Source organism: Hylobates moloch, unplaced genomic scaffold, assembly GCF_009828535.3.
Source record: "Hylobates moloch isolate HMO894 unplaced genomic scaffold, HMol_V3 SCAFFOLD_4, whole genome shotgun sequence".
Lineage (NCBI taxonomy): Eukaryota > Metazoa > Chordata > Mammalia > Primates > Hylobatidae > Hylobates > Hylobates moloch.
The window spans coordinates 121087625-121104295 of record NW_026652279.1 but is presented as its reverse complement, the minus strand read 5'-3'; the positions used below and the strand labels follow the sequence as shown (position 1 = coordinate 121104295).

At 35.6% G+C, this 16671-nt stretch overlaps 1 protein-coding gene across 2 annotated transcripts in view; it reads left to right on the top strand.

Annotated features, from left to right (window-relative positions):
* The window catches only part of DIAPH3 (diaphanous related formin 3), a 502965-nt gene that overhangs the window by 383431 nt on the left and 102863 nt on the right, over positions 1-16671 (top strand). For both annotated transcript variants that reach the window (XM_032150983.2, XM_058437956.1), the window contains 2 exons: positions 8696-8791; positions 9271-9330. In XM_032150983.2, the coding sequence (XP_032006874.1) occupies positions 8696-8791; positions 9271-9330 (156 nt within the window). The remainder of the gene's footprint in view (positions 1-8695; positions 8792-9270; positions 9331-16671) is intronic.

Below are 16671 nucleotides of genomic sequence, written 5' to 3'. Positions count from 1 at the left end.
ACTTGTGTTCTCTACCACTTTACTATGCTTGTAGTCTTTTCCATAGTTTCAGGTACAACCTATGCTTCTAAGTTGAATGTATTAGTTAACCAATTCCTTTCCCAAGTTTTAAACCTGTGACTCTATCAGCCTTCTAGACACCTTGAATCACTTTGTATTTGTATATCTCGTGAACATTTCAACTTAACATATCCAAAATTGAACTCCTGTCTAGATCAAACTCATTCTACCACCAAAGAAAGACAGTTCTGTACTTGGCAAATGAGATCAATATATATACAACTGGCCGAGCCAAATGCTGGGAAATCAGCCTTAACTTTATTTTTTTTATAATATTCACATCCACGGAGACCAAGATTTCTCTATGTCTCTTCCTTTCTCTTTTCTATTTTCACCACTTCTATAACTTATTTGGGCCCTGAAATCACATTTTGTCTAGATTTAAATTATTAAACATGCCTCTTGGGTTTGTTTTTTGTTTGTTTGGTTTTTGCCTTTAGTCTTGTCTCTTCTCAAAATATTCTTTCTAAAGTAGAAATTTGACCATGTTACTTCCTAGCTTAAAATGACTTGATGGCTCCTTTAAAATCTAAACTCCATAGCATGGTATATTCAGCCCTTGGTGAGTTGGCCCTGGCTCTCTCTTCACCTTCACCTTGCAGCATTACCCCGTTATCTCTTCCTACTCATATCCATTGCACATTCTTCAAGAATCCCTGCCTTGTACAGCTTTCCTGACAGCTTTAGCTGGGTCTTGTCTGTTTTGGCAGCTCTGGCACTCTTAAATCGGTTCTTTAAGTCTCAGATATTCTGAGCCTTCCGTAACTGCTGTTCCTTCTCCCTCTGCCCCATGCTACATGCGCACCACCCTGTACCACATGCTGAATATCTCTGTCATAATATTCATCCTGTTGTGTTGTACCATTTTTACCTGTCTTCCTCCCCTTCTCAGAGGTAAGCATCTTTAGGTCAAGAATCAACCTCTTCCTTCACATTCTCTTCCTCAGTCATCTTCTTTCTCTTTCAATAAAATTTTTAACTATCTTGTATTTATCAATGTCTACAAATTCCTAAATTAAATATAATAGGCTCATAGCATGATAAAATATCTTCTCCCTCACTCCTCTCAACCTTCTCCCACTTCCCAGAGGCAATCACTTTTAATTCTTAGTTATTTCTTCTTATATTTATGTGTTCCTTATTTCTAGATAATAGCATAGACTGTGATGTATCAATTTTTTATTTTAGACATTACTGAGTTCCTGATTTAGTTCCCTAATGCCCTCTCACCGCTATTCCACCTTGTGTACCCCTCTTGCTTTACCCCATTGTCTTTCATTATAATTATATCACAGTTGATGGCCAACAGAATGGCCAGTGTTTATAATATTGGCACTATGTAAATATACTTCGTTTTCTTTATTTTTCTTCTTTTTTTTAATTTTTAAGTTTTTTTTCTTTACCCCAAATTTCAGTATTCTTTGTTTTCTGTCTTAGTTTGTTCCTGCTGCTATAACAAAAACACCTTAGACTGGGTAATTTATAAACAACAGAAATTTATTTCTTGCAGTTCTGAAGGCTGGGAAATACAAGATCATGATGCCAGCAAATTCTATGCCTGGTGATGCCTCGCTATCTGCTCCATACATGGTGTCTTGCTGCTGTGTCCTCCTGTGGTGGAAGGGACTAACAGCTTCCTTGAACCTCTTTTATAAGGCCATTAATCCCATTCATGATATTTCTGCCCTCATGAACTAATCACCTCATAAAGACCCTACCTTTTAATACCATTGCATTAGAGATCAAGTCTAACATATTCAGACTACAGCATTTCCTATAGGACAATCTTGTTGTTTCTAGATTAATAGAGACTTTTCAAAAAGTTTGTTTAGTATTTGTACATACATACCTGTTACTGTATTATCCAAAGTCTTCAATGGATCTGGGAAATAATCAGCAATCATTTTGCAAATGGTCCGACACAATAGATTTGCTATCGGTTCCGTGGCCACTACTCTGTCCCATGGCCCAGTTTCCTCCCATGTGATCCATGTGATCTGAACTGGCTGCTCTGAGACTGGGACATCCTGGGAATTCCTTTTGCCACTTTGTTCTCTTGTCCCTTCTCCTTTTCTGGATGCCGTGTTTTCCTCTTTCTTACTATTCTACCCCTCTTGTTTTGGTTTTGCAAAAGCACATCTTGCAGTCTCTTTCTAAGATGGCATGTATAGACACTTGTATGTTTGAAAATTGTCCATTTTCTATCCTCATCAGATAGCAACATAATCATTTCTTCACTGGAAATAATTTCGCTTCAGAATTTGGAAACCATTTCTTGCCTATCTTTTGGAATTCAGTGTTGCCATTGAGAAATCCAGTCCTAGTCTTATTTCCTTCCTATGTATTTGACCTGTTTTCATTTGTTTACTTGCTTTCAGCATTCTAGAACCTTTTAGGATCTTCTTTGTAGCCTTAGTTATTTAAAATTTCAGTGCTGTACCTTGGCTGAAGAAAATGGAATAAGGAAAGAGAGCTCCTACTGGATCACTGACTTATCTTTTTTCTCCTGTCCTTTAAACTTAGGTGGTTTCCAAGATGCCACCTCTCCTGATTCAGGCATATACTTTTCCAGAGTGCTGAATGAGTATTTTTTACAATATGGAAATGACTTCCAAAAATATTACCCACATTTTTGTCTGAATTTGAGGCCCGAATTTCCAGCTGTCTTCCAGAAGTTATCTGGAGGTCCCTGCTAGCACCTTCCATTAACATGTCCAAAAGGAAACTCATTATATTTTCCAATCTTTGTTCCCCATCAAAATCAATAATATTTAAATTTCATATTTTCTTTTCCTCCAGCCATGGGCCGCAGAGATCTCAGACATGTCCTTAGCAGTTCCGCCCTCTTTCGGTTCCTAAGACCTACTGATTCCACTTTAAAAATGTCCTTAACTCTCCCTTCTCCATTTCCTTTGACACAGTTCAATTTTTTAAAATACCATTTACAAATTAAGATGATATGTTATTCAGATATAGGAAATCTTTGACTTTTGCAGTTAGTCTATTTATTTAAGAGTTTTCACACCAGGGGAGAAACTATAAATATTTTTAATATAAATTATAGCTGGAGAAATTGAATTCTACTCTATAAGAAAAACTGACTAATTTTAACTTCTCTGGTCTGTGTTAGAATATTGTAAATATAAATCATTTAAACACCTTATTATACCTCATTTTTTGTTTTTATTCATACTTTTTGCCTTTGTACCTGTTATTCCTTTTGCCAAGAATGCTATTCCCTCTCCAGTCCCTAACATGAGTAACTCCTGCTTATTCTTCAAGTCATCATTCACTAGGAAGCTGTACATCTCCAGTAACTCATATATACACTTTTCTGCTTGTGAGAGCAGAAATGCTTTCGTGTTGACCCTTGGGGCCTAGGTATCTTGGTGCCTAGTAACATCCTGGCACAGAGTACCATATGCATGGGTCTTAGGTATCTTTAGTGCCTAGTAACACCCTGGCACACAGTACCATATGCCAGGTGAACATGTGTTGGTTGAATGTTCTAAATGCATTTTTAACATTTGGAAGAACATCTTCTTTATATGTCCCCATCTTACACTTTGGTTTATTTCAAGAGTCTATTTGTACTTCAAGTCAGAGTTTTTCTTAGAAATGATATTATACCTAATGAAGAGCATAATAGAATACACTATAAAAGACTTCCCTCGGCCATGTGCGGTGACTCATGCCTGTAATCCCAGCACTTTGGGAAGCCTAGGCTGGCAGATAACCTGAGGTCAGGAGTTCGAGACCAGCCTGGCCAACATGGTGAAACTCTGTCTGTAGTAAAAATGCAAAAATTAGCTGGGCATGGTGGTGCACGCCTGTAATCCCAGCTACTTGGGAGGCTGAGACAGAAGAATCGCTTGGACCCGCGAGGCAGAGGTTGCAGTGAGCGGAGATCACGCCACTGCACTCCAGTCTTGGCGACAGAGCAAGAATCTATCTCAAAAAAAAAAAAAAAAAAAAAAAAGACTTCCTTCATTTGTAATATATCTGAAACAGTGCTTGAAACATTTAATAATAAGCAGGCATTTCATACATGTCGTATAATTTACCATGGATTTTATCTGTGAATTTGTTTCCCTATATTTGTATATCATTTAGCAATTTATCAAGTGCTTTCATTTGTATTATCTCATTTGATTCCCTCATTAACCCTAGACAGGTATTGTCTGTATTGCATATGTCAGGAATGATTATGTAAGTAATAGTCTAGTGTCTCACAGGTAGTTAGTTGAAAGCTCAGACTAGAATGCAAGTTGTTTTACTTCATTATTGTATTCTTCCCATTATGCATGTGAGAGTGAAGGCCAAAAATAGCCGTCTGCTCTGGAGGATGAGAGCAGGGGTAGACAGTGGACAGTGATGGGCGAGAGAAAGAATGTTTGTAGAGAATCACAGGCAGTTGCCTTTAGCTAAAGAACAGGTTGTGATGGTTGGAAGTAAGAGATAAGATTGGAAATACAATTGAAATCATTGTTCGGGTAAGAATAAGAGTTTGGACTTTATCTGTCAAAATCCATTTGAGCAAAAAAAAAAGAAAATTAAAAATAAAAATGAAAAAAAGAGTTGGAACTTTATATTGTAAGAACTGAGATATATTGAAACTTTGTGACCAGGGGAACTGAAGATCATTTCTGCTGTAGGACTTATCAGTAATGCACGGGCAGAATTAGGGAGAAACTGGAAGCAATGTGACTAGGCAACTCATGCAGTATTCCAGATAAAAAATAATTCAGCTCTGTAATACCAACATAAAGTGTAGTTAGAAAAGGAACAGCAGATTAGTTCAGGAGATAATGAGGAATTTCAATCTATAGTATTTGACAACTAAATAGATGTATGAGACAAGGGAAAAGGAAGAAAGAAAGCTATGTTGTTTAGAATGGTGGCGGGAATGTACTCCCATCTCTTCCCTGGACCCCTGTCCATCTATGACCTTTATTCTCCTGCATAATCAACCCTTCCAGCTGACCATCTTAGCTAATTTAGTCAACATATATTTAGCTAATTTAGCCAGCATATATTTATTGAACACTCTATAATAGTTGTATTTTGCCAGGTGTTGAAGATAAATGAAATCTATAATCCCTGCCCTCAGTGAGCTCATGGTTTAGTGGTAGAAACAGTCACATAAACAATATAACATTGTAAAGAATTTATTGGTATATGTATTGCAGACCACTGGGACACAGAGGGGCACCTAGTTTATGCCACATGAGTCAGGAAAGGATTCTCAGTTCTCTGTTTTGAAGGAAGGGTAAGAGCTAGCTTGGTGAAGAAAGTGAGACAGATGTTCTGTGTAGATATAATAGCATGTTCAAAGGCATGAAGTAATAAACATGAGACTGTGTAAGTTGCTTTGTGAGCCTAAAACTGTCAGCATTTATTGCCTAAGAACAATGAGATTATTCTAGTGAACCATAATACATTTATCACACTCTGATAACTTAACATTGGTACAATGTAATTATCTGATATCCAGTCCATATTCAAATTTCTCCAATTATCCCAATAATGTCATATATAACTTCTTTCAATTCAGGGGTTAATCAGGGACTCCTCCATACTTAATTGTCATGCCTCTTTAGTCTCCTTTAATCTAGAACAGTTCTGTAGCCTTTTCTTCTCTCTTTCTCTATTTCTTCCTCTCTTTGTCTTTCATGATATTGATACATTTTTAGATCCTAGGCCAGTTGTGTCACAGAATGTCCCTCACTTTGGATTTCTATGGATTTCTATGTTGCCTGGCATTCAGATTTAAGTTAAATATTTTTGTGCGAAGTGCTACACGGGTTAAGTTGTGCATCACTTCAGGAGGCAATTGATATCAGCATATTCCACATTATTGGTAATGTCAAATTTGATTATTTGGATAAGGTGGTATCTACCAGATTTCTCTATATCCTGTTCCTCTACATCCTTACACACAATAATTTTTGCAACCATTGATGACTCCTGCCCGAATCATCTCTTACTATGTGAATTGTAATGTGGTGAATTTTCTATTTCCCTCATATCTTTGACATCTATTAGTTGACGCTCTTCTTTAAAGAGAAACTCTCCTTCCTACATTTTTATCACTATATATTTTTTAGTATCACTATGGATGCATGATTCTTTTTTCCTCAGTGTGCAATAATCCCATTCCCATCATTATTTATTTGATACTCAGTTGTCCTAAATTTGGCCACGGCAATGTTTCAGTCTGGCTTCTCTGTCTTTTCAACATATCACTATCTATTTTTGAACACTTTCTTATTTTCTGGCACAACAATATGTTTCTGACTCATTTCACACTTTCTTGGCCTCAGTTCTAGAATCAGCCATTTCTGTAAGCATTGTCATTCCTTTTAGGGAGTAATGGTATGTAGAAACCAAGATCTGAGGGCGAGAGAGCTCGTTAGAAACCAAGATTTTAGGGCTAGTAATGGTAGCTAGAAACTAAGATCCAAATGCTCATTGATACTACTATAGTGTTATAGGAAAAGAGGTTTTTTGTTTGTTTGTTTGTTTTGTTTTGTTTTGTTAAGCCTTGAGTTTACATTAATACCTATAAATCCAATCCAACCCTTCTTGGTTCTTTTTCTTTTTCTCCAATTCCATATTTCCATTTTCTTTCCCACAGTGAGCACATCAGCACATTTACACATCTGCTCCATCTTTTATACACACACAATAGTCTGAGAATCACTATATCAATACCACTACCAACAATAAATTTACTAAGAAGAAAGTTCACATTTTCTTTATAGTTTTTTTCCCTCAAAGTTTATGCCGTTAAAGTATTCAGAAGTTACTTGGATTTCTTTTTTGCCCCTCCTTTATAATTAATGCTATCAATATGAAAACATGTTTATTTGTTTCTATTTGATTTGAGTACTAGGATTTTTTTTCAATCTCATGACTGCTTGAAAAAGATTTAAAATTGTAATTTTAGATTTTGAAATGTCTTCTTTTTCTTTTACTATCTTAAATATTTGACATTGCCTGCAGTTTTTTAAGGAAAAATATAGTTGAATTTGAATATAAATTTTCAAATAGCTACTTATTTAGCTGTCTGAAATATTTAATGTATTTTAGTTAAAATAGCCATCAAATCACTTAGAATTACATTTACTGTAAATTCACAACTTCCAAATATTCTATTTCTCACCCACCTTTTTTAATAACACCTACAAGGTTTAGTACTCTTCTAAAAATATGAAATAACAGCAGATGGAAAAGGGGCTGATACATATTTATATTTATATATCTGTTTATAAACTGTAAATGAGTATGTTATTTGTATTCTACTGCATTCACTTTTCATCTTTTCTCTGTAAAGGGATTGTGTATCAAAAAGGAAAAAATAAAATAAAAAGTTTGAAGGAAAATAGCTTTCCATTATTTTAAATGTAGCAGTATACTAACCATACAATTTCATAAAGAATGCCTGCAAGTTACCTTGTCTGGACGGGCAAAAAGTCCTTATGGTTTCCTTGAATTTGGTTTAAGCCAGTAGTTCCTTTGAAGCTTTTTCTCCTGCTTTCTTTGAACAATATTTAACATTGATAACTATAAATACTTATAAGTATTACAGGCATAATCTGTTCTTTGTAGAGATAATTGGCTCTATATCCATGTCTTTCCTTAATTATATACAGGATATCAATTTAAAGTAATCTTAATGGAATGCAATCCTTTTGATTTCAGAGAGCCTCTTTTGATTTATTTTTCATTATAGAAGATAAACCTATACATTCTGTAAAATTTTGTAGTGATTGTTCTGTGTCACCTCAAGTCAGGGGATGATTGTCTTCTGATATGAAAAATCAATTGTTGGAAGCATGTTCACAAAAGTTAGCATGGAAATATAGTTTGTCTGATAAGTTTAGACAGCAGAATCTCAGTAACAACAAAAACACTCTCCCGGGCCGTGCACAGTGGCTCACGCCTGTAATCCCAACACTTTGGGAGTCTGAGATGGGCAGATCATGAGGTCAGGAGATCGAGACCCTTCTAGCTAATATGGTGAAAGCCCATCTCTACTAAAAATACGAAAAATTAGCCGGGCGTGATGGCAGGCTCCTGTAGGCCCAGCTACCCGGGAGGCTGAGGCAGGAGGATGGCATAAACCTGGAAGGCAGAGCTTGCAGTGAGTAGAGATCTCGCCACTGCACTCCAGCCTGGGCGACAGGGCGAGACTCCGTCTCAAAAAAAAAAAAAAAAAAAAACTACTCTCTCCCATACCTGGTTGACTTTAGAATAGAGGATGATGCCTTGAAAATAGCTCATTTCTACAAAGAAAATGTGATTTATAACTCAAGACTCAAACATGACTAGAAACACATTCCATTTAAGGTAATTGTGCTGTTGGACTATAAAAGCAGTGCTCTGAAGTGAATCAGTGGAACTCGGCCCTCTTTAGTGCACAGTAACATAGGCACTAATGAGGCAGTTTTCATTAAAAGATAGTTGATTTAATGAGAGAGTTAAAGTCCTGTCTTATTTTGAAATTGCTAGCTTAGTCCCAGCATCCGATCTTTTTTCTCCCTACCATCACCATCACCAGTTTTTGTATATGCTTTGACATTGCTATGGTAACCCTGAGGGCTGATGGAATTCCCTGCATCTCTTTTCACAGAGGGTGATGAGACAGGAGTGATGGATAATCTGCTGGAGGCCTTGCAGTCCGGGGCTGCCTTCCGCGACAGAAGAAAAAGGACACCGATGCGAAAAGGTGAACCCTATACTTGTTTCGTGTTACTTTCTAGGGAGCTAGCACAGAGAAAGAACCCTGTTTTTCTCATTCTTTTAAAGTTGTGTGTCAAGAATGCAGTGCCGTGGGCAACAACTGTTCAGAAGTTTCGTAAGTTTGCTTAATCCCTTGCACAGACAAATGTCAGAGAGATATGCATTCCAGTTGGCCGATGTCAGTAGCACATTAACAAATCAATGCACTGAACCTAGAAAATCCTGATTAGTGTGACAAGTCTCATCTAAAGAACCATATGTACCTTATCCCAGTGGAGTTTACAGTAGCATAATTAAATGGGAAGTAAAAGTCATAACATTACTGCTTCAAGTATTTCAGGGTATTGAAGCATTACTTTGCTGCCAGAAATACATAACCTTAGAAAAAAGTATGTCTAATACTGTTTTCCTTCTTGAGATGCACAGACCTCTATATTAAGTTTATTTTATATATTTTTTTAACAGATGTTCGGCAGAGTCTCAGTCCAATGTCTCAGAGGCCTGTTCTGAAAGTTTGTAACCATGGTAATAAACCGTATTTATAAATTGCACATTCTTCTTATCTACTTTTATCCTATTGATCTGTGATTTTAGTAGACTGCTGTGAAATTCTCAGGTTCCAGTATAACTAAAATAGTAAAAATGTGTGCATGTACATATTTGCTATGAGACTGCATACTCGTATTTTTCATCCTTATATTATTGCCTTGAGGTTGTGTCTTAGGTTCTTCTATCAGGTCTCTAGTGAATTTTTTATTATTATAATTATCTGAAGTGAACGTTCAATCATTGCTGATCAGTGTTATCCAAGGCACTCTTTCTCACAACACTTTTTAAAGTAGTGGACTTACTATATGTCAAGATACAATTTGAAGTATTAAATCTGTCATCTGTTTTAATCTCCCACATTTGCCAGTGCAGTTAGAAATACCTTAACTGGCATTTTGGCAAAATCGTAAGTGTAGATGAGCTTCATGTGGTGTTATTGTGGAAGGATGTGATAAAATCACTAAGAAGGTGAATTAACTTAGTCTCTGATATTTATCTAAGATGGACTCCTGTCAAAAATCTCTAACCAGTCCTCCATGCCCAACCGCATAGAACTCTCTGCTCTGTTCAGGATACCATTTCATGTTGATTGGGTTTTATTTGCTTTTGTTCTTTTCCCTCTGTGTTATGTCCTTGGGTCCTGCCTACCTTCCACAGTCAAAACACATTCATTGATTTTGGGTGCTGTGAGATTAGTGAGATTGTCACTAATGTTTGCCAGATTTATAAATGTAAAAAAACTTGACAGATTTTGTATGAGTTTTTTGGGTGCAGATGAGTTAAGTTCTGGAATTATTAACATGTGACTGAGAGAAAAACCTTTGCCAATTTCTAGAGAAGCCTAAAATAATTATTAGGTAAATAAGAAAAAGACATGGATGTAATTACCTTTTAATAGGTGTGTGGATCCTTACTGCTGAAGGTAAAGTATATATAGCAGATGCTTAACAAATGACAGTTAAGGTAAAAATATACTGCAGTCTCTTAAATAGGTCTTTTTTGTTGTTTTTATCTTGCCTTTCTCTTGTATAACAATACAAATAAAAAGAGTTGGAATAAGTCAGAGAAGTTCACTGTGAATAATTAAGTAATTCCTAAATTTAGGGTTATGATTTAGAGCCATTGTGACATATTTTACCATGGCAAAACCTGTAGAGAGTAGATCTATCCTGATCTTAAGGATGATTTTGTATTATCCATGAATAAATAGAAACCCAGAGGGTGAAAACTTCCAAAGAGTACAGAGCTGGTTAGTGACACAGCTGTGACCAGAATATGGTTCCATTTCCTATTGTATTTCTTTTTTGATTTTGTATATGTACTTCAGTTATTTTTTATTATTAATATTAGCAACATAATGAACTCAGCCCCCATTTTAAGTCGTTAAAAAAGAGCCACAGCCAAACACAATGATTGTGATATGATTAATGATATGCATATACCGTCCTACAGGTAATTTAAAATATATATTTTTAGATACTATGTGGGGGAAAATTAGTTCTGATAACTTTGTACACTGGTCTTGGAGAACTCAGCCTTGTGACTATAATATTAGTAAAGTGTCTGGGATATAATGGCTCAGATACAATTACTTATAAATCGTAATGTTTCTGTTTATTATATATACAGCAGATGGGCATTGCATTTTTATAAAGCTAATGTGTACTGGCTTAAGTTCTAAGGCTGTTATGATAATTAAGCTAGTAGATTATACAGCAAGCCAAACAAGATATATCACAAAGATCAAATTCTCTGTTCTAATATAAATGTGATGAATTCTTACATTTTTAGAAAGTATTTTCTATTCATATTTCTGTTGTTTTCCCTTCATATTTCTAACCAAGTAGAAAGAAATCCAAATGACCAAATTTATCTTAAGAATTGTGTGTATGTAGATTTATTGGACTAGATGCTCAAAAATGCAGGATTTGGTTAAGGAAAATGTCTTCATTGCAAAAAGGGTAGTGATTATTTTTAGTATAGGATGACATTTTGGAGTTCATTGTGTAATCTTTCTATTTCTAAAAACTACTTTGTTTTCATTGAAAATACTAACCCTACAACTGAACTATGTGATTGAAATGTAAGATTGAACTTATTTTTTAATTTGCTTTTATATACTTAAAATTGATGTCTAATATTTGTATTTTGTACAAGTATATATTGTTATTGATCTCATAACTTATTTTTAAAGATTTAAAAGGTTTTCCACAGCTATTTGAAATTCATTTATAGCCTATGTGAAATAATGATAATATTAATAAGCTAATGTTTACTGAGATATTTGGCTTACTAAATGCCAAGCACTATGATGAATGTTTTATGCATATTACCCATTTAACCTTCTCAAATATTTCTATCAGAGAGTCAATATTTTTATCTCCATTTCATAGTTGAAACTAGTAAAGTATTAAAGAGGTCTGATAACTTGTTTAAGGGCATGTAGTCAAATTTTGAATGTGTGCCTATCCGACTTCAGAGTCCAAGTTGTTACTTTCTTTGCCATGCCATACTCTTAATATAACTGCTTGAATCCATGTCTAATTCCTTTCCCATCCATGAGCTGGTGACTTATGTGCATACATTTTTTTACCTTGTAACATAAAGTTGAACAATTGAGACACAGTCTCTCAGAGGTTCTCCAGCCTCTGGTGTGCCTCATCTCTTCTTCCCAAATTTAACCACTAGATAGCACTGTTTTCCTAGTCTGAGGTTTGGATTATGAAAATAATCTGGAATTAATTATGACCACTTTTTATTTCTTTTAATAAACTCAGTATTAAAACATTTTTGTTAATTTTAATAAACCTATGCTCTGTTAGAAATATTATAGAAAGCTTGGGTAAAAAATATATATCCAAAGCCTAAATATGAGTTTATTAGCTGCAATTTTAATTTTTTATTGTCTGTATATCTTTTGCTGTCTGTGTATTGTCTGTGCCTTCTTAAATCATAGCTATAGTCTCAGACTTCTTAGGTTTCTTTTTATATATAGACAGAGCATCTTTTCTCTCAGAATAGAAAAAAATTCTGGCAAAGTATCCTCCTGGACGTTGGGGCTAAAATGTCCCTATATGTATTTTAACAAACTAACCTCAAGCATTCTAACTTCAGTGGACTTCAGAAGCAGACATCTTAATCACTGAATTATGCAGCCTTTGTGCTGTGGTCCAAACCTCTACCAAAAACACTTTGGTTACAAGTTGTACCTGTTATCTTTTGCTTTGGCTGTAAAGGCACAGGCAGAAATGAAATATGTGCTAAATCTTTATTTATTCAGCAAAATTTATTAAGCTGTTGCTAGGCACTTAAGATTTATAGATACCTTCCAAGAATGCACCATCTAATTGAAAGACAGACTAGTAATAATTGCCCTACTTTTGGTAAATGCCAGGTTAGAGGTAACATAAAAAATTTTGGCAAGACCAGAAAGTCAGAAAGACTGATCCAGACTTCACGAGGACAGTTTAGAGCTGACTTCCAGAAAGGATCTGAAATGCAAGCTGAGACTTGAAGGATGAGTAGAAATGAGGCCAAAACCCAAGGGCAAGAGTGAGCCTAGCAGCAGCAGCAGCAGTAGCATGTATGCAGTTTTTCAGGAGGTCCTTTCTGAACCCCAGTCTGAACCTTGTAGATCTGTACATTCTAGTAACACCCTAGCCTTCCCATTTTATAATACACACTGCCCTGAAGATGTTTTTATTCAGTGTCTGTCACAGTACTCATGAGTTTCATCAGAGTGGAAACAAAGCATAAAGGAGCATATATGTCTTGTTGACTGCTGTAACCCCAATACTTAGTTGGATTGGTATCAGGCATGTAAGTGTTTAAAAGAATGTGTTGAATGAACAGACATATTTATGTTTATACTTGAATGGAACTATTAATGTATATTAAGGAGAAAAATATCTTAATGTCACCCAAATAATTTGATATGCCAGTTGCTAAAGTTCCAGCTGTGAACACAGTTAACCGCTTCCCATCTCCTCCCTTGAAGTTATCTATCATCAAAAGGAGACATTTGATTGTTTGGTCTATGCATAGCTTCAAAGAGTTGTTGGATCAGATGTAGGGGAGGGGAGATTCAATTTTGATTTGGTTACTCGCTTCTTAGAAGTGGAGGGCTACTTATTAAATATCTTTCCCTTAGTCAAGCAAAGTGTGGCAACATTAAAACAAAAGAATGTATTTGTTGATGAGTACAGGACATTATCTATTTTCTTTATTCAACACAGTCCAAACATAAAGATTTTCTGTAGTCTACAGAAAATAGTAAAATCTCCTCTTTTAAATCAAGATAATTAAAATATTTATTAATGCATTTTAATAAATATCATACTATGGTGTTTGAGTGTTAAGAAATCAGCTGGCCCAGTTTAAAATAAAGTACCAGATGGGGAAGAAATATATTGCGAGTCTGACACCAGGCCAAGAAATTTGGATTGTTGAGGTTTTTGAGCATGAAAATGACAGGTCCCCATAGTTAGTATGGAACTAAAGTGTAAGTGAGAGGGAGGGATTGGAAGGACTTCATGGCAACCTCTATGCCAGTATGAATCGGCTGCTAGGGATGGGGGAAAAGTCAAAGAGGGGAAGAAAAAAAAAGTCAAAAAGGAAAGAGGCCCAGCCTAGAGCTCTAGGTTAAGACACCCTCACAGAGAATTGCTAATAATTCATAAGCAAGTGAGTTATCTAAAGGAGAATCTTTAAAACGAGAATGGCAAGTTGAGGACTGAACCTTAGGAATGGAGTCAGGTGAGTAATGAAGTGAAGGAGAAGCAGAAAAGAGATCAAGAAGTTGAGAGGAATTACACAGTAGTGGAGCCTATACAACGAAGGTTGAAAGAAGACTTTGCTTTTCTAATTTCTTTTTCTTTTCTTGATTGTTTTCTTTGTAACCTCTGGTATACCACTGAGTGACTAGTGTTTTTCAGGATACATTAATTCCTACTCTCCTAGGGACTTCTCTTCCTCTGTACACTCTGTAAACTGTCTGTAAAACTTTTGTGATAAAGGCTCCACAGATATGAATTGTTGAACCACACCTTATGCTGCATCTGCCTGCAGTTCGTTTGCATCCTCATTAGGTGGTTCTCTTTTCATAAGTGGTACAGTGGGATTTTTTTTCCAGTTAAATGGATAGAGAGTAATCAGAAAGAATTTTATAAACTATATGCAATTAAAACCCCTAATGATAAAACTATTTAACTGTGACAAAATAAGATAAAACATAATCAAAATTTTAGGCAAACAAGTATTATGCATTTTTAGAGAGCATCCATAACCTAAACAAAATCTTGCTATATTATCTTTACACTAAATCAATTCTTAATAGCCTTAATTTGGATTTGATTATCTATTTTTACTCTTCCACTTATATATGGCACTTTGAGAGATTTTTATAGAAATAAGATTGTATTGCCTCCAGGCACAGCTGCTCTGCCACTCTAAGATTTGAAGTCAGAGTTAAATGTGAAGCTGGTTAGATATCTTTGAATTAGCATATTTTTCTAAGGGAGGCACACAAGACGGACTTTGTTGTTGATATATCAAAACTTCATATATAGCCACCCCTCCCCCATCCCCAATCCACTGGCTCTTGGGACGCCTTGTTTCTTGACCTGCCTTTTCTCACACAGCAAGAGTTTGTCTTGAGGCAGAATTAGGAAATTTCTAAGGTTTCCATTGGTGTCTACTGAGCACTAACTGCCTTAAGTCTTCTTTGGAAACAATGAGGACAACTCTATCGAAGTAGTAAATGTTGACAACTACCATTTTCATTTATTTTAACTGTATCTTATTTTAAAGTAGAAAAAGTATAAGGAACAATATATTAAAATTACTTGATTTTCTAAATGTCATTGGCCTATTGAGAGTATTTTTTGTTCTTTTCCTGATGAACTTATGCCTGCCAAATAACCTAAGAAAGGGAGCTATTAAAATACTAATGGTTTTTGACACCCTTACACTTGGGCTTTCAAGCAGAATCAAATGCTACCTGTAGCTGTCAAAAGACTTAAATATTTTTTAAGGAGATTTTTCTAGGCTAGGAATGTAAAATAATTTGGATGATTTCACAATTTATTCAAACATCAGTCTCTTATATTTACCACTTGTAGTTAAGCAAAAGGCAGAACGGACTCAGCAGGGCTCCTGCCTAGGTAAGGATGCCCTGTGGGTAGACAGGAAAGGCTTTTCTTATCTAATTTATAGTCAGGGCAGGACAACCTTTTGGCATAGTCATTATCAAACAGACTCTTAAGCATGAACAGGTTAGAAAAGTCTCAAGTAGCGAAGACTTCAAGTTGTTTTAAAAGGACATTTATGCAAGAAATAGCAAATGTCTTTCATTTAACGAGCATTCACAAGTGTATGCTGAAGGCTGGAATAAATTTAGTGAGAAGGAGATAAGTAACTGTATTGTATAAGGAAAGTAATGTCCTTGACTTCCCTGAAATGGTTGTTATGATTAATATGTCTCTTGTTCTGCTTGTATTCCATAGTGGACTATAATTATTATGATCTTTTTAAATTGTTTGCCCATTCTGAATCTCTCCCTTTTCTCATAGCAAAGTTCAGAGTCTTAAGTTTATAAGGAATCAATGGACAGACTTTAGAAGCTCCTTGAACTCTGTACTTTTGTTTTAAATTTTGTGTTTGGACTTAAAAAAAAAAAAAAAAAAACTGGTGAAAGGATATGTTGATTTCATCAAATTTCTCCCAAAACAAAAATCCCTTTTAAAAGAGGATTAAAGAATTACTTATTTTGTCATTTGATTACTGATTTGTTACACATTGTCTCTGTTTCTGTGTGTTGTGTAATTTTGCATTACTTAAAAGGGAAGCCATTTCTATGATGTTAATAGTTGTTTGCCATTTGAGAACTAAACTTTCATGGGCATGTCAAATGCTTGGTGAATCTACAGTTTTAGAGACAAATAAATTGTTTAGCCTAAACAGTTACAATCCAACGAGGTGTTGCTACTGTGGAGGTTCACTGAGCATACAGAGGAAATGACATCATCTGTACCTGGGATAGTCTTTGGTCTTACTGGATCTCCCAAGCTGGAAGGAGTGCAGGGCTCATCTGGGTCATACAACTTGGAAGGAGCAAGAAAGAGAAAGAGGAGCCAAAGGAGGAGCATTCTCCCCTAGGAGCCACCACTGACAAAGAAGTTGGGAAAGAATAGTCACCAAAGCCACATGTTCAGAAAGGCCAGGTACAAAAAGGATGGATGAGCACCCGAGCACAGATTGGATGGAAGGACTCAGGTATCACTGCTTACCTTGAGAAACGCAGTATTGGTAGAAACTGAA